The following is a 19,374-nucleotide window of genomic DNA, read 5'->3' as shown; positions in this document are numbered from 1 at the left end:
CACCCATTAGTTCGTCATTTAGCATTAGGTATATCTCCTAATGCTGTCCCCGACAACAGTACCCGGAATGTGATGTTCCCCTTCCTGTGTCCATGAGTTCTCATTGTTCAATTCCCACCTATGAGTGAGAACATGCGGTGTTTGGTTTTTTGTCCTTGCGATAGTTTATTGAGAATGATGTTTTCCAGTTTCATCCATGTCCCTACAAAGGACACGAACTCATCATTTTTTATGGCTGCATAGTATTCCATGGTGTATATGTGCCACATTTTCTTAATCCAGTCTATCGTTGGACATTTGGGTTGGTTCCAAGTCTTTGCTATTGTGAATAGTGCCGCAATAAACATACGTGTGCATGTGTCTTTATAGCAGCATGATTTATACTCCTTTGGGTATATACCCAGTAATGGGATGGCTGGGTCAAATGGTATTTCTAGTTCTAGATCCCTGAGGAATCGCCACACTGACTTCCACAATGGTTGAACTAGTTTACAGTCCCACCAACAGTGTAAAAGTGTTCCTATTTCTCTTGTATTAATTCTTAAAATGCCTGCTACAATTCACCCTTGTTGCCACATGGTCCTGTGCTTTTCTTTGTTAGGAGTTTTTTTTTTTTTAAATTATGGATTCAATCTTCTTACTTGCTATTGGTCTGTTGAGGTTCATGTAATATATTTCTCTATCCATTTGCTTTCAGCCTATGTGTATCCTTAAGGCTTAAGTGAGTCTCTTATTGTCTCAATATGAGACAGCATTTTGTTGGATTTTTTTTAATTCATTCAGTCACTTTGTGTCTTTTGATTGAATAATTTAATCCATTTATATCCAAGATTATTATTTATAGGTAAGGAGTTATTACTGCCATTTAAAAAATTGCTTTCTGATGAGTTTGTGGTTCTTGTGCTGTTTTTTTTGTTGCTGTCTTGTGATTTGTTGATATTTTGTAGTGGTGTGCTTTGATTCCTTGTTGTCTTTTCTGGATCTATGAGAGTTTTTCTTTTCTGGATCTATTAGAGTTTTGTTTTTTTTTTCTTTGTGGTTACTATGGGACTTTCAAAAAACATCTTATAGCATCTTATAGTTATAATATTTTATTTTAAGCTGATGACAAGTTAATTTCAATCACATGCAAAAACTCTACACTTTTACTTTCCCCCATCATTTTGTGCTACTGATGTCATGCTTTGCATCTTTTTGTATTGTGTATCCATTAACAAATTACTGTAACTATAGTTTATTTTTAATTATTTTACCTTTTAACTTTTATTCTAAATTTAGAAATAATTTATACATCATCATTACCACATTCAAGTATACAGAATTTAATTACGTATTTACCTTTTCCAGTGAGTTGTATACTTATATATGTATTTATGTTGTTATTTAGCAGCTTTTCATTTCAACTTGAAGAATCACATTAGTATTTCTTATAAGGCAGGTCTTGTGGTAATGAACATCCTCAGTTTTTGTTTGTCTGGGAATGTCTTACCTCTCCATTTCTGAAGGCTAACTTTGCAGGGTACAGTATTCTTATTTGGCAGGTTTTTTTCTTTCAATGTTTTGAATATATTATTCCATATTATTTATCTTTTATCCATGTAGGCTTGCACTGGTGTCTGTGAATTTGAAGAAGCAAACAGTCTTTCGGTCTTTACAGGCTGATTTTAACAACCTTCTCTTCCACCAATGGCAGACCTGTTATTAGGTATGCAGATAGGTGTGGTTCCCCCTGGGTTTCTGGAGGACTCCCCCTGGCTCACTGAGTATGTCTATGGGTAGGGAGAACCGTCCCCAGATAAACACGAGAGAACTTGGAACTAAGTCACTGCTGCTTCAGGGTCCACATCTGAGAGGGCTTGCCTCCAGGGAGTTGGATGGGCACACATCTCTGGGGACAAGATTGACCTTGGGCCAAGTCTAAGTGGGAATGGAGCAAAGTTATAGGGCCGTCTCAGAATCTGCTGTGGAACCAAGTTTGGCAAGCCTATCTCCGAGAACATGGATGAGAATGAGTCCTGACAGGTTGCTAAGTGGACAGGTCTGCTCTCGGGCTACAGTTTCAGTTTTAGGATATCATAGTTAGCAGACATCTCTATGCAAAACTCTACTCCTTTATATCTCTGCCCATTTATGTTATCAATGTCACATATTACAGCTTTTTATATTTTGCATTTGTTAACATAGTTTTATATTTATATTTTATAATTAAGTTCTATACCAGAGTTAAAAATAATTTATGCACCAACATTGCAATATTATACGATTTTTATTTGTCTAAATATTTACCTTTTCCTTTGTGTTGCTGTCTAGCATACTTTGTCTCAACTCAAAGGACTCCTTTTAGCAATTCTTATAAGTCAGGTCTAGTGCTAAAGAAGTACCTTAGCCATTGTTTATCTTTATTTCTCCTCCATTTTCAAAATACAATTTTGCCAGAAAGAGTATACTTGGTTGACAGATTTTTTCTTTCAGCACTTTGAATATATTGTCCCACTCCCTTCTGGCCTATAATGTTTCTCCTGAGAAATCTGCTAATAATGTCATTGAAGGTCGCTTGTACATGATAAGCCATTTTCTCTTCCTTCTTTCAAGATTCCCTTTTTGTCTTTGATATTTGACAGTTTGATTATAATTTATGTTGGTATGTTGGTTTTTCCAAGTTTGAGTTTTATGATTGTCTTGAATTTGGTTGTTCATTTCCTTCCTCAGATTTGGCAAGTATCTAGCCATTGTTTTTTTCAAATAAGCTTTCTGTCCTTCTCTCTTTCTATCGTCTCCTTCTCAGATTTGCATTATGTGTATGTTGGAACACTTGATGGTGTCCCATAAGTTTCTTAGTCTTTCTTCACTTTTCTTCATTCTTCTTTTTTTCCTCTTTGTATCTCTGGCTTCATAATTTTAAATGGCCTCTTTTTGAGTTCATTTATTCTTTCTTCTTCTTGATCAAGTCATCTGTTGAAATGCTCTAGTGAACTTTTCAACTCAATTACTGTATTCTTCATTTCCATGAATGTTTGTTTTCTTTTTGAAGTTTGTTGATATTCTCATTTTGTTCCTGCATCATTTTCCTAATTTCATTTAGTTTTATATCTGTGTTCTCTTGCAGCACTTTGAGCTTAAGATTATTTTTAATTATTTGCCAAGTAACATAAATTCTTATTTCTTTCTGATTGGTACCTGGAGGTGTATTTTGTTCCTTCGATTGTGTCATGTTTCCTGTTTCTTCGTGTGCCTAGTTATTTTTTTCTGTGATTTGTGCATTTGAAAAAGCAGCCACCTCTTCAGTCCTTATAAATTGGCTTCATATAGGGGAAGACTTTTACCGATTAGCTCACATAGAGATTTTGGGGGCCTCTCCAGTTTTTTTTTTTTTTTTTTTTTTACCACGAGATACATCTTCTTTGAATTTGTGTGTGTTCTTTCCCAGTTAGAGCGATTTGCTTCTTTTTCTTCCAAGAGCTTTTGATCTCTTTCTCCATCCGATGTCTGTCTGTACCACTGCAGGTTCTGTGGCATTGCAATAAGCCACTGAGTTACCTTTTGCTCTCTGCAGACCCCAGGCATCCAAAGTATGTAGATTCCATTAGTGCTCTGAATCAGGCAAGACAGAAACCAGTCTCTCAGACAACACTCTGAAAAACCAGAACATTGGACATACATTCCACTCTTCTCTTTCTCTCCTAAGGGAGAAGTCATAAGGTGGGATTTTTTTTTTCCTGATGACACCAAGCTGTGCTGGCTTGGGGGAAGGGCTGTCATGGTTGATGTGAAATGCCTTTTCTCATCTGTTTCAATGAGACTGTTATTTTCTTTAAGTTTGCCTCAGGCACTGCAACTTCTTGACTGGTTTCTAGAATTTTCATAAAACTTTTTGGATCATATATTATTGCTAAGTTGGTGTCTCTGGTGGAGAATTAGATCTCTCGCTGATGAAACTCTATAGACTACTTTTACAGTATTTAATATTGCTCTTATTTCATCTCACATGTACATAGACACTTTCCTAACACTTATATAATTGTTCTCTCCCCAATAGCTAATAGTGTTTCCTGTAACACATATTGACACATACTAAGTTCTTATATAAGAAAATATTTAAGGGAATTTTGTATTTTTCCACTAAACTTTCTGTTGATTATTTGAAGGTACCACACTTTTGGTTTTTATTGTGGCTTCGTGGTAAAATTTTATATGTATTAGAGCAAGACCGTAACCATGTTATATTTTATAACATGGCCTAATTCCTCCAAAAAGTAAAATTAAAAAAAGAGATTATTTTCTTGCAATAACATTAAACTTAGAAAATTATTCAAAGGAACATCAGTCTTGATTATATAAGTCTTGGAAAAGTTGTATAGATGTCTTAATCTAAGTTCTACCTATTTCTTTCTGAGCTTATTTTTAAACATTTTGCTTTGTTTGTTTTTATAAATGAGATGTTGGTGTGCTAGTTTTAACAACTGGTCTTTGATTTTATAAATAAAAGCCTTTTGCATATTTTACTTTAAAACTGGACAAACTTACCTGACTATTCTTACTTTCAATTATTTTTCAGTTGATTTTTTTGGGTTTCTTACATTAAACTAGGTTGTAATCAAATAAGGATAAAGTTGCCTTCACTTTTCTCATACTTTTATGCCTCCTATTTCTATTCCTCACATTGGGTTACTGAATTTGTTAGAGGTTTTTGAAAAATAGGGGCAATGTTATATTTGGGCTAAAACTATGAACATTGAAATCAGCTAAACCTGGTCTCAAAACTCTGAAGGATCCTCAGTTAGAACTGAGAGGTCTTAAAAGACGTGGTGGCTAGAGAGAGGTCTGCACACACATTGCCATGAGTCCTCAGACCACATAAGACACTCTTTCTTGTCTGAAGCAAGGCTGGAGCCAGGCCTATATGGCCTGTGGAAAGCTCCCATGGAACAAGCCTGCTGTTCTCATTCCAGGCAAACTAACCTCTGTACAGTTGATAGTGTCACTATGGACAAACTAACCTGTTTAAGCTTCATTTTCCAAATCTGTATCATGGGAATAGTAACAGTTTTTTGTACAGTTTTTATAAGAATCAAGTAGCTACCTATACAATAGATGTAATATAATAAATATTACTAAGTTTCTATTATCCTGATCTTAAGCATGAACCTATGCTTTACCAGTAGCTATAATGTTAAATATAAATTTAATATAAACATTCTTTTGATCCATAGTTTGTTTATCAAGGGGATATTTTGTAGTTATCTGAATATCAAAGCCAAAAGCAAAGCAACATTTCTGGCTCTCTGCATGTGGAAATGGAACTTAGATTTACTTTGTCTCCCCTTTCCTCCCACAGCCCAATATTTGTTAGTTTATTCTAGATTTACATACCCAGTTTATCATTATAAATATATCATCACTTAAATGATGGTTTTAGGTTTTGCTTTCATGGTTATACACATAGTTTTGATTGGTATTGGTATTTAAATAAAACTTGAGAATGAAGACAACAGATTATTTGTATTTCTTTTAAGGTTGTGATTTACCCCTGATTCCTCAAGTGAGAAACTTTTCAAAACACTAGAGACAGTAAACTGGCTGAGTTTTACCTATACTTAGTGTAAGACATAATTTTTAGCTGCTAAGAAAACAATGTTAGTTTCTTTTCTACACTTGGGATTCTATTACTGTATGTAACTGTGAAGGAAGTAATTGACAGAACTCATGTTTTCCTTAATTTTTTTCCTTCCTCTACTAACAAAATAGAATTGACTTTATTTTTTAAAGTCATGCAGGAAATGTACAATGCTATTTATAAAAAGGTTAATTGAATCCTAGAGTTGCAGATCGAGTTTCTTGTTGATGAGAATATACAGTAGAATATTACTGATGAGAGATTTTTCTATTCCTTTCTGGAAACCTTTTGGAAGTTTTGATGACTGAGTTATAGGAAATTGGCTTTAGAAAGACTTCAGTGATTTCTGTCTCTTCTAATCAGTATGAAATCACAGCCTATAATTGGATTATGCTCTGTGAATGTTTGAAACCTATCTGTTATCTTTGTGTTAACGTGAGGTAGAAATTTTCATTTTTATATAGAATTAGTTTTGCAAGAGTATCTTTTCTATATACAAATATCCATTTGAAAATTGATTGTGTTAAGTCGATACAATGCCCTTTTCTATATTAAAAGACATTAGGGTGTTTATTGCCTTGACTTGTTCGTTTCCTGTAAGGTTATTTGGGCAATAATAGCATTCAGTTTTAAGATAAAACATACATAATAAGTAATGAGACAAGAGGAAAAACATTTGGCATAAGGCTTAGAGAATTTTAAGGCTCATTTTCCATTATTGCTTTAGTGCATTATTAACAATTTCATGGGGACATGCAGGACTAATATATGGAGAAAATATCTACTATTGGCATATAATATGTTAAGATTGCAAATATGATTTTTAATCCACTGTGATAATAGCCTATTAAATTGTATCCTAGTCCTTGAAGAGTCACTAACATTATCTTGTTTATACTACAAATTTAGGTACAGGAAAACTTTACTTTTACAGAACTTAATGTTGCACCAAACTAACTGGACAGGAAAAAAAGGAACGTGGCATTGGAAGTGATAAAACAAAACCCATCCTCTGCCTACGACTGTCTTCTTCCTGGGCCTATCTGACTATTTAAAATGCTAACCTTTACAATGCTTTGCATAACGTAGGCCCTCTGAAAGCACTGAGTGCCTGAAATCTTTCATTCTTATTTAAAGCAAAATAGGTGAAAATACTTAATCATGATGTCTATATATTTGAAAGAATATTTGAACATGGGGAGAGACCCAACAAGTTTGAGTGGCTGAAGTTTTGGAATTTTTATAGAAATTCCCTATTATGTGTTTCAATTTTATGCCTGACTTATAATAATAGTTACAAATACTACATTGCTAGTAACACCAATATCCAATACCATTTCCTCTTTCCTAATTTCTTGCAGTTGAAGAAATGGAGATGAATATATCTATATGCTTCACTCTTTCCTCAGCAAGACTTATTTAGCATATGTTTTGTTCCAGGCACTGGCTAAGTGCTGGGGGTACAAAAGTTGTTTTGGCTCCCTTCCTTCCATATGTGTCCATGTGTCCAGGCTAACAGAGTGAGTAGTCACATAGACAAATCATTCTCCTACAATTGTCAGGCTGAAGGCTGACTTGGTGTCATAAATAAAAAGGCAGAAGATGTTTGTGTTCATTGCCTTGGATGATATTTTCAACTTGAGTGGGCAGATTGAAAAGAAAAATATGGCGGGGTGCTGTGGCTAACACCTGTAATCCCAGCACTTTGGGAGGCCGAGGCGGGAGGATCACCTGAGGTCAGGAGTTTGAGACCAGCCTGGCCAACATGATGAAACTCCGTCTCTACTAAAAATACAAAAAATTAGCTGGGCGTGGTGGCGGGTGCCTGTAATCCCAGCTACTTGGGAGGCTGAGGCAGAAGAATTGCTTGAACTCGGAAGGTGGGGGTTGCAGTGAGCTGAGATCACGCCTTTGCACTCCAGCCTGGGCAACAAGAGCAAAACTCCACCTAAAAAAAAAAAAAAAAAAAAAAGAAAGAAAGAAAGAAAGAAAAGAAAAGAGAAATGGTTGGAGGATAGCAGCTTGGACAATGCCTAGGTTTTAAAGACAGTTAATTGAGGAGCCAGCAATGAGACTAAATGAAAATGACTGGAGAAGTAGATAGACAGAATTCAAAAATAAATGTCCAATTTATGGGGTGATCTACATCTTTTTTTTGTCTGCGACAGTCCAGGTGTTCTCTTTTTGTCGATGTCACAACTGGCTAGCACTTTCTTTCAACTTGCAAAAGTGTTATGTACTCCAGTAAACCCTAAGTTCTCTCTTACAGCTTTGATCATATACTGGTGATTATCTGTCTATTATATTTTTCCTCAAATGAACTGTAAGTGCTTAAGCAAAAGGAGGTGCTTAATTCATCTCTGCATTTTCAGTACCCGACACAAGCATCAAAGGTAGTAGGTGTTCAATAAATGATTAATTGAGAAATTAATAGGAATGGAAATACAATTAAGATAGGTTTAACCCCTTTAGAGATACACATATAAAAAAGCACTACCTGTAACAAGAAAATGCTAAATTTTTGTGGATTACCCCAACAAAAGATTATCTGTGGCTCATGTACCCCAAATTAAGTGTTTCTGATTGGCAAGTGTCTCTCTTGTAAACAGTGACTAAGAAACCATGGCTTCTTCCATCTCGTGGCTCTACCATCTTCAACACATGGTGAGGGGCTGCAGAGGGGAAGAGAAATAGGGGGTTGTACTCACAAAGTTTTTATGTGGCAGGCCTGAAAGTGGCACACACACAGGCACATACACATTTCCTTAACTTCTAATCAATGAGCATGTAATGTAACACTCACTGACATCTCTATAGCTACCTGTAAGGGAGTCTGGAGATGTGGTCTCACTGCATGCCCAGAAAGAAACATTCTTTCCTGCAATGCCTATATATGTATAAATATATATATGTATATACATGTTTACATATGTATGTATATGTATATATATATGTGTATACATATAGTGTATGTGTATATATGTATACACACACACACATCTTAAGGGGATTTTCTTATAGAAATTTTATTTCTCCCCTCTCTCTCTATATATATGAAATAAATATCAGAGACTGTGAGATTATTAAGAACCACAGAAATTTATTTAACCCTAGTAATGTGCATGCCTGTGTTTTAAAGGCCATTAAGTAGTTTGCTATCTACTTTTGATAGAAAAAAAATTAAACAAAGGAATTAATTAAATACCTTGGATAAAAACTGAAACAAACAAAGGAAAATAATAATGATAAATTTAACATTCATCCATTGTAAGTGTCAATTATTATGGAATTGCTTACTTTAGGCATGTATTTCAGAATTTTATGCAGTAAAAAGCATAACATTAAAGTTATTTGTCAATTATTCCATATAAGTTGGCTAATTATTGAATATAATTTTATTTTACTACAAGGCAGCAGGTTCATATTACATTTATTTCAATATGTGAGCATTTCTTTTATTTTGATATTGCATATCTTGAAGCTGAATATGAGATATTTCTTTTTTTTTTTTTTTTTGAGACAGAGTCTCGCTCTGTCGCCCAGGCTGGAGTGCAGTGACGCAATCTCGGCTCACTGCAAGCTCCGCCTCCTGGGTTCACGCCATTCTCCTGCCTCAGCCTCTCCGAGTAGCTGGGACTACAGGCGCCCGCCACCACGCCCGGCTAATTTTTTGTATTTTTAGTAGAGACGGGGTTTCACCGTGGTCTCGATCTCCTGACCTCGTGATCCGCCCGCCTCGGCCTCCCACAGTGCTGGGATTACAAGCGTGAGCCACTGCGCCCAGCCGTCAAATATGAGATATTTCTAAGTCCCATCAATAGCAAGGTGAATGTTGTATCATTTTATTATTATGACTTTTATTATACTTTTAAAATTGAAAAATAAGACATTTTTATTATAGGGAATACAGAAGCTAATAATTAATAAAGATACTAAAACAAAATTATTACCAATACTGTGCAGGAGAGCCATTTTAGAGAATTAGGATACATCCTTAAACAATTGTTTTATGAATATAATATGTGACTTTTTTGTTTTGTTTTGATATTATTGTTTTATAAAAATGGGATCACTCTATAATCTGTTCTTCCCACGCAACATTGTATCATTAACATGATTACATATTCTTCTACATTATTTTAACAGCCTCATAGTATTTCATCATGTGATATATCAACATTTACTAAGTCAATCCTTCAGTACAGCAATTAGATTACATCCAGTTATTTGCTATTATAAATGAGCTGCAGTGAACATTTTTGTGCCTGGATATTTGCCAAACAGTTTTATTAAACTATGTCTAAAATGTCAAAACCATTAGTTCTCAAACTTTAATATGCACTAGAATGATACTGGTGACTTATTCAGACTCATAAGCCCTACTCATAGAGATTGTGTTCAGGAAGATCTGGAATAAAACCTGGGAGTCTGAATTTTAGCAAGCACCATCTATGATTCTAATGCAGAGGGTTTGAATGTCACATTTTGAGAAATAATAACTTGGAGACATTAGAAATACTATCTTTTTCCATCATCTCCTTGCCATAATGCCATTTTCTAACAATAACATAAGATACTTATTGCTCTGGCAATTAGTTTTACATCTCTCTCCAAAATAAAGGCATTTAACCTCATACCTTATACCTGATAAGGTTGTTCTTTTTATTTCTGAACCGTAACTGATATACATTGATCTAGAGTGTGAAAAAAGCCTCTTTTACTGTTTTGGAATGGAAAATGTTAGAATATAGCCCTCTAGTGCTGTATCATTTTTATTATAAAGATAGAAGTATTTATAGAAAGTGAGTTTAAACTAACAGTATAAGCATGAATGTAAACTTCATTTTTAGTAGAGATAATTATCTCAAAAAAGTTATGTCTTGAGGCAGTTTTATCTAAAAGAGAATGTCACAAACATTAAGTCATTCAACAGATAACCTCAGTTATATAAAGCATTTTTGCAATTGCAATGCTAACACCCAGAGTAGGCAGCTAAATGCTTATAAAAAGATGTTAACTTTGGCCAGCTATATTTAGTGCTACTGAAGCTTTGCTAGACTCATCCTTTGTTCTTCTTTTCTATGTTCATCCAGAAGAAGAGTATTTACACATGTATTAGGGTTCTCTAAAGGGACAGAACTAATAGGATAGATGTATATGTGAAAGGGAGTTTGTTAAGGAGTATTGACTCACACGATCCCAAGGTGAAGTCCCACAATAGGCGATCTGTAAGCTGAGGAGCAAGGAAGCCCGTTCAAGTCCCCAAACTTCAAAAGTAAGTAAAGTGGCAGTGCAAGGATCCAAAAACCCATCACTCTATAGAAGCATGTTAGAACATTTGATGATTCTGTAATTCTCATCGCACTCAAAAGTAGGAAAGCTGTTTTCAGTCTGTGGCCCAAGGCCCAAGAGCCCCTGGCAGACCACTTGTGTAGGTCCAAGAGTCCAACTGTTTGAGAACAGGAGTCTGATGATCGAGAGCAGGAAACATCCGGCATAGAAGAAAGATGGAGGCCAGAAGACTCTGGCATTCCAGTCCTTCCGTGTTTCTCTGCCTGCTTTTAACCCAGCTGTGCTTGCAGCTGATTAGATGGTGCCTACCCACGTGGAGGGTGGGTCTGAGTCTCCCTGTACACTGACTGAAATGTTAATCTTCGGTAACACCCTCACAGACACACCCAGGAACAATACTTTGTATCCTTCAATCCAATCAAGTTGACACTCTGTATTAACCATCACAACACATAAGTCATTAACTTAATCATGACCTGTTTCCAATCCAGGAATGAAGTTCTGTTCTTAGAGGAACTTCCTAAGTACATAAGTACACAGAGGCTCACTTTCCCAATCTAAAAGCTAAGACTGTTCCAAGTGCATATGCTTTCTGTTTTTTTCTGTATTTGTTATCTCACAGAAACGTTGATTTGCCATTGGTTGTTGCAAAATCAGTATTTTATAACTTGAAGTGGTGTTAAGGTTTATTTTGTATAACCTCTTGATTTTATCCCTATGGAGACTAAAGACCAGCAAGGTTAAGACCAGCAGATCTGGAACAGGTTATTATAGAAATTTGTATATTATGTTGTTGCTAGAAAATGTAATTATTGCAAGGAGATGATGGAAAAGATAGTATTTCTGATATCTCCAAGCCATTGTTTTTCAAAATGTGATGTTCAAACCCTCTGCATTGGGATCACAGGTGGTGCATACTAAAATTCAGACTCCCAGGTCCTATTCCAGATCTGCTGGTCTTAACCTTGCTTGTCTTTAGTCTCTGCAGACAAAAAATCAAGACATTATACAAAATAAACCTTAAGACCCCTTCCAGTTATGAAGTACTCTGATTTTGTAACAACCAATGGCACCTCTTAAGACCACCTGAGTAATTACTGGCAGAACAGGGGATAACATTTCTATCCTCTCATTTAATGACAGATTGTCATTCATTTCTAATGTTTATGTAGGGCTGCTCTCATCTCAGTTCTGTTTAATTTTTCAAATGAAAATGTGAAGCTTATTGAGTTATGATCAGTTAGTGTTGTGTTCTGTTCTTTTCTAGTAATACTCACTCTGCCAGTGACTATACTTGTTAAGGTAGTGCAGCATGGTGGCTTTTAGCTTCAGTTTTAACTAGAAGAGATTTGGGTTTGGATCCTGACATGTAGGGTGATCAGTCCATCCTGGTTTCCTTGGGACTGTGGGGTTTCCCTGGACATAGGACTTTGAGTGCTAAAATCGAAAGGTCCTAGGCGAAGTAAGATGATTAATCACCCCACTAGCCATGTGGCTGTGTGGCCAGTGCATGCTATTTGATAGGTCTCTGGGGTTTTTAATGGGTAAAATGGGAAAAGTAAGAAGAACTAACTCGTAGGATTTTAGTAAAAATTAAATAAGACAGTATATGTAAAACGCGGCACTACTTAATAAAGACTCAGTAAATATTAGTCATTATTATAGATGTTTTATAAAGCAAGTAGATTCCTCAAAGCACAGATTCTCAGAATATAGGATTTGAAAAAAATGAACTTTCTTTTTAGCTTTGACCTCTTTCTTTTTTTTTTTAACCTTCTCAGTACCCTTCTGTCGTCTTGTCTATACAACTGGACAATACAACCCAAGGTTGGATAGAGTCCACCATCTCACGTCCTTTTACCTTTTTCAATATATAAATCAGGAAGACAAAAATTTTCTATTTGGGAACCGATATGAAGAATGAGCATCAAAGACAGCATAGAGCTATGGAGAAAGGGGAAATTAGCCTGGATTATAATAATAGCTGCCATTTTGTTGAGTGCAAACTCTTTGCCAGATGTTGGTGCTTCAAATACTTTACATATTTGGTCCACACAAAGACTCTGAGAGGTAAATATTATTATCTCAGTCTTCAGATGGAGAAACAACCTCAATGAGCCTAAGTGACTTGCCCAAAGATAGTTGTATACCAAGGAGTGTAACAAATGAGGTCTGGATGTTCCAAGCTCGACGAGTGTCTTAACTTTCAGCCAACGGGTTAATTTTGGAAAATATAAACTTCTTCACCTATAAAACTCAGAAGGGAAGGAAATTGCCATATAGGAGTGCTAATCACAATGCAGGTAATGAACTATGCACATCATATGCATGGTCTCATTTAATTCTTGTATGTAAATATTAGTCCCATTTTTATAATAAAGAAACAGAAGCCTTAGAGAGACTAACCAACACTCTACCAATACAAATAGTAAAGTGGCAGTGCAAAGATTCAAAAACCCAGCACTCTATAGAAGCATGTTATAACATTTGGTGATTCTATAATTCTCAATATGTGGATATAATAAATATTGCTAGAGTAAACTTTCCAGCCATTTGGAAATAATTATTGCTCATGTAATAGTATATTTTTCTCAACTAGAATCAAAATATTAAATTTTGACCTGGGTTTACTTTTGCATGTGGATAACATGGATCAAATTTGCAAAATTCTGCTGAGCTGTGACTTAAATACAGTTCTACTGGGTCCTCAAGTTTCTTTTAAAGTCTTTTTTTTTCTTACTATCCTCTCAGTCTTATAAAAATTGTCAAGAGTATATCTGAGTAAGCTGTGACATATGAAAACATATGTTTCAAATATGGCCTTAAATATGCAGAAAGAAATAGGACTTTTTTTCTTCCTCTCTCTTCATGGACATGCATGTAAGAAAAATGTATATAAATATACAGTCATGTGCTATATAACATTTTAGTCAACTATGGACCACACATACTATGGTGGCCATAAGATTATAATACTGTATTTTTACTGTATCTTTCCTATGTTTAGATATGCTTAGATACACAAATATTTCCCATTGTGTTATGATTGCCTACAGTATTTAGTACAGTAACAATGTACTATCTAGCTTTGTGTAAATACACTGTGATGTTCACACAACAAGGAAATTTCCTAATGATGCATTTCTCAGAATGGATTTTTATCAAGTGATGTATAACTGTATATATATACATATGACACATGCATATGTCAATATATATATTTAACGATGTTTGCAATTCATTTCATAGAAATTGTAAAAACATTTTGATTTATCCTTGATTTTATAGAATTCACACACAAAGCTAATAAATTCTAAGATTATCGAAGATGTTAGTTAACTGTTTTAACCAAGCCACACCTGGTGAACAAATTTGCTATTTTAAAAATAAATTTAGATTTTAGTTAATCAAATATTGTTCAGTTAATGTCACTCTTTTCTAGATAGCATTTTTCATGTATACATTTTACTTAATTTCTTTCCCAGGAAAGTATTAAGCCATCATATAATGATAAACACTGTGATTTTTGTTGATTATATGTACTTTCTTGAATTATTACCTCAGGCCTCTGAGGAAACACTACATTCCAGTAATGAAGAAGAAGACCCTTTCCGTGGAATGGAACCGTATCTTGTCCGGAGACTTTCATGTCGCAATATTCAGCTTCCCCCTCTTGCCTTCAGACAGTTGGAACAAGCTGACTTGAAAAGTGAATCAGAGAACATTCAACGACCAACCAGCCTCCCCCTGAAGATTCTGCCGCTGATTGCTATCACTTCTGCAGAATCCAGTGGGTGAGTGCCCTCAGATGTCATTTCCCCATTTTATATTTTAGATGGTGATTGTTATCTGTGGTCTTTTGAGTGTTTGTGGCTCATTGCTTGATTTGAGTGGGAGAACAATGGGGTTTCTAGAGTCAAAAAAAAAAAGGAAGAATTTCTCAGGTGACATTTCTATATCTGCAGGAGAAGACATTTTAGTGAAATTATTTTACAAGGAAGAGCTGAAAATGTATTGGTGAATGCTAATAAACATTTGCAAAAGGGCAGTTGAACTTGGAAAATTAATATTGGTCATAAGTGACTTGATAGAAAACATTTTAACAAATGAGAACTAATGGACAAATTACCATGTAGTGATACATGTCTAGAAACAATAGGAAATGTTCATTGATGCAAATTGAATTTGGAATCAAGAATAGATTGTATTGTAATTAGAATCAAAAGAAATATGCAATGGTATTCATGAGTCTAAAAATTTTGCCTTTGACATTTTGAGGTATTGCTTACCAGAATACTATTTCAGCTCCCAGTATAAGGTGATTTTATTTAGCATTAGTAGTTATAGAGGAGTCAGCCACAGCCACATCTCCATCATGTAACATTTTTATTTCCTACTTTGCAGGGTATAATTTTTGTTTTTATTCTTTTTTGTGTTGTTTACCAATGGAGTTTTACACTTTAAAGCAATGTCACCAGGTTAAAAATTGTAAAAGAAAGTAAGGATATTGGGCACATCCATTATTTGTTCTTGTGACCAGCTGCATTTTTAAGAAGCCTGGATAGAAAGGAAAGAGGATGAAGCCAGTGGGCCTTACATAGATAGACTCTTGAACATTTGCTAAAACTACAAGAACAAAACAATTACAATGCTACAAATGTGATGCTCCCACATTCTCTGCCAAGTTAAAGGCATCTCTGGGGAAAATGCCTTTTGGCTCTTGTTAAAGTTAGGAAGGTTGTGCTCAGAGGAAATTTGGCTAGTAATTCAACTCAAAGATACTGAATTTAGCTGTTTTACTTGTTATTGACCAGTCTAAGGGACCTGTGTTAGAAAAAGGTATGAGGAAAATACTACTAGATAAATAATAAGACAACAAATATTCACCTTGAAGCAATGAAAAGAGGAAATATATTTTGTTTCTGTTGTTGTAATTGAACTACGTGTTTAAAGAAGAATGCACACACATTGATCAGACTCATACTAAAGCAGATGGGAATTTTATATGACAGCTTGACCTGAACATTTTTTGAAAAATGCTGTTCCCCTGAAACTATTTCTTCTTTCTTTGGAATTAACATTGCTGCCATTCATTCTGATTCACAGATATCAGGTGTATCCAGGGATCCCAAGACCACCTTCGGGTTCAATGATTTGCTAGGAGAGCTCTCATAATTCAGCATATAGTCATATTCATGGCTCTGATATGTTATAGCAAAAGGATTCAATGCAAAATAAGCAAAGGGAAAGGTAGATAGAACAAAATCTGGAGGAAACCAAACATAAGCTTCCAAGAGTCCCTAAGTGAAGTAAGACAAGACACACTTAATTCCTCCAGTAATGAGTTGAGACAACACATGTGTAATGTGTTCACCAGGGATGCCTTTACCAGGGAAGCCTATTAAAGACTCAGTACCTAGAGTTTTTACTGGAGGCCAGTCACTTAGGTACCCTCTGCCTAGGATATACAAACTTCCAGATTTCCAGAAGGAAAGTGTATATTCAGCATAAACCACATTATTTGCACAGACAGTTAGGCAAATTGAGCCAGTATTACCATTTAGAGAATGGTGGATCACTCCTGAAATTCAGGTCCACTAAAGGCCAATGTTTCAAACAGGTCTTCCTATATTTAATTGACACAGTCCTGATTAACTGTTTACTACACACCAGGTTATCTTAGAATAGTTATCTTACTTTCTTCACACTTGTGGAAGAAGAGATTATAATTAAAATTAAAATGCACTTATTTGAAGCCCTGATGTATTCAATTAGCTTTGGTATCTCAAAAATTTTGGTTGCTAACCATGATTTCTCATTTTGAGTTGGTGTTATATCATGTGCCGTTAAAATAAAATGATGCTATATACCTAATATATCTCTATGTAGTTGGACATTGTGTGTAATCTAAAATCTTGAGCTGGGCACAGTGGCTCATGCCTGTAATCCCAGCACTTTGGGAGGCCAAGGCAGGGATTGATTGAGCTCAAGAATTTGAGACAAGCCTGGGCAACATGGCAAGACCCCATCTCTATCAAAAACACAAAAAAATAGCTGGGTGTAGTGGCATGTGCCTGTGGTCCCAGCTACTCAGCAGGCTGATGCAGGAGGATCACTTCAGCCTGGGAAGGCAGAGGTTGCAGTGAGTCAAGATCCTGCCACTGCACCATGGCCTGGATGTCAGAGAGAGAATGTATTGCTAAAAACAGTCTCCAAGTGTCAAGCAACTTCAGGGTTCTGAACTGTCTATATCACAGCATTTCTGTTGATTCAAATTCATTTCCATCTTCATTAAAAGTCTAAGAATCAAGTATAATTGACCCTTGAACAATACAGGTTTGGACTGCACAGGTTCCCTTATATGAGGATTCTTTTCAACCAAACACAAATGGAAAATACAGTATTCCTGGAATGTGAAACTCATGTATACAGATGGGCTGACTTTTCATATATGTCAGTTCCACAGGGCCAATTGCAAGACTTGAGTATGCATGAATTTTGGTACATGTGGTAGTCCTGAAACCAATCCCCTACGTATACCAAGGAATGACTATATAAGCAATATCATGCTTACTATTTACAAATTTATCTAATATTATGAAGAAAATAATTTTTCTTTCTGAAAGATAGAACAAGGATTTCATTTCAAAAGAAACAATAGACAATAATGGCCAATCAACAAGAACCAAACTAAGTAGGTATTAAAGGTATTGTTATTAAATTTGGAAGCCAGAACAATTTGTGAATTGAATATTGAGGAATAGAAAATTCAGCAGTATAATTTTCTGGAATGTCAAAGCTTTGGAGGATAAGTAGAAGGTAAAGTTCAGGGCCGGGCGTGGTGGCTCACGCCTGTAATCCCAGCATTTTGGGAGGCCGAGGCGGGCAGATCACAAGGTCAGGAGATTGAGACCATCCTGGCTAACACGGTGAAACCCGGTCTCTACGAAAAATACAAAAAAAAATTTAGCCAGGCTTGGCGGCATGTGCCTGTAATCCCAGCTACTCGGGAGGCCGAGGCAAGAGGATGGCGTGAACCCAGGAGGCAGAGGTTGCAGTGAGCCGAGATCACGCCACTGCACTCCAGCCTGGGCGACAGAGTGAGACTCTGTCTAAAAAAAAAAAAACAAAAAAAAAAAAACAAAAGAAGGTAAAGTTCGGGCTTATATTCTGTAGCCATTTTAGTTAACCAGGAGCCCCGGATTCCTTTACAGCTGTCAGAAAGAGCTAATGGGAAATTTAGCCTATTTTAACTGAGTTGTCTCTGGCCCAGTTCCCCATTATTAAAGGTTAGTAATGCCTTTAAGTCCCATCGCCAACCTATACTGAGACCAGACCTTAGCAATTGCAAATCTTTGATGGTCAAGGTGACTTTTAATGCCCTCCAGACTTATTTTCCTTTCTTTCTTAACATTATAGCCTTTTGCTCTTTCTTCTGGCATATCAGTATGCCAGATACTTGCTTTGTCAAGTGTCAGGCAGTGGGTCTAGAGACTTGTTCCACCCCTTTAGAAAGCCACAGTATGGCCCTGAGAATCATTAGTTTCTGAAAAAGAACTTTGACATGCAGAAATAAGTGTCGTAGATGACAGCTATTAGCTTCCTCATGAAGTACTTGGGTCAAGAGACTGAGTTCAAAAGGACTTTTATTCACACTTCCATATTTCCACTTTGAGCTTTTTTTCCCAAGCAATGCGAATGCGTTCAAATGTACACTTTTTAATAATTTCTTTTGAGAATGCCCAAACTGTTAGGTTGTGTGTGTGTTGTGATTTAGCAAACTTTAGAAACTGTAAATGAACACAAAACAGAATTATTAAGACCTGGGATGCCTATAACCCTGAATTCATCTGCCAATTAACTTTCCATACAGGGTAGGCTCATTCAGGCTTCATTGCTGTTTACTGACCTTCCTCGATGTAAGAGAGACAGCTATTAATGACTTGAAATGTTATGAACGTGGCATAGAAGTAATTTGGAAAGTCAGTTTTTCATATTTTCCTCCTAAATGATTTTCTATTACCTTTTATAAAATCTTTTTATTAAGGCATAATTTACGTGCATTATACATCTTGAATTATTATGTATTTATACTCTCATGTAATCACCATCCTATTTCTCAACTTATGACTAAAGGTTACCTTTCCTCCTCTTGGACTTCACATAAATGGAATTGTACTGTATGTACTTGTTGTGTCTGGCTTCTATTAGTCGAAATTGTTTTTTAATATCCATGTTTGTGTATATGTCAGCAGCTTGTTCTTTTTATTGCATAAATATACCATAATGTATTTATTTTTACTCTCTTACTAATGAACATTTGGGTTGTTTCTAGTTTGAGGGGATTATGAATGAAGCTGCTGTCTACACTTATACCAGTCTTTTTGTGAACATATGCACTCATTTCTTTTGGGTATATTCCCAGGAGTAGCATTTCTGAGTCATAAGGAGGCAAATATTTATTTTCA

The 19,374-nt window shown here is 35.7% G+C and overlaps 1 protein-coding gene across 2 annotated transcripts in view; it reads left to right on the top strand.

The window, feature by feature from the left end:
• LOC131382365 (cAMP-specific 3',5'-cyclic phosphodiesterase 4D-like) overlaps positions 1-19,374 on the top strand; it is a 714,712-nt gene that overhangs the window by 489,138 nt on the left and 206,200 nt on the right. For both annotated transcript variants that reach the window (XR_009211779.1, XM_058433989.1), the window contains exon 3: positions 14,471-14,700. Coding sequence is in view for 1 of the 2 variants with exons in the window: in XM_058433989.1 (XP_058289972.1) it covers positions 14,471-14,700 (230 nt within the window). In the remaining variant the exon portion in view is untranslated. The remainder of the gene's footprint in view (positions 1-14,470; positions 14,701-19,374) is intronic.

Source organism: Hylobates moloch, unplaced genomic scaffold, assembly GCF_009828535.3.
Source record: "Hylobates moloch isolate HMO894 unplaced genomic scaffold, HMol_V3 SCAFFOLD_23, whole genome shotgun sequence".
NCBI lineage: Eukaryota > Metazoa > Chordata > Mammalia > Primates > Hylobatidae > Hylobates > Hylobates moloch.
This window is presented reverse-complemented; position numbering and strand designations above follow the sequence as displayed.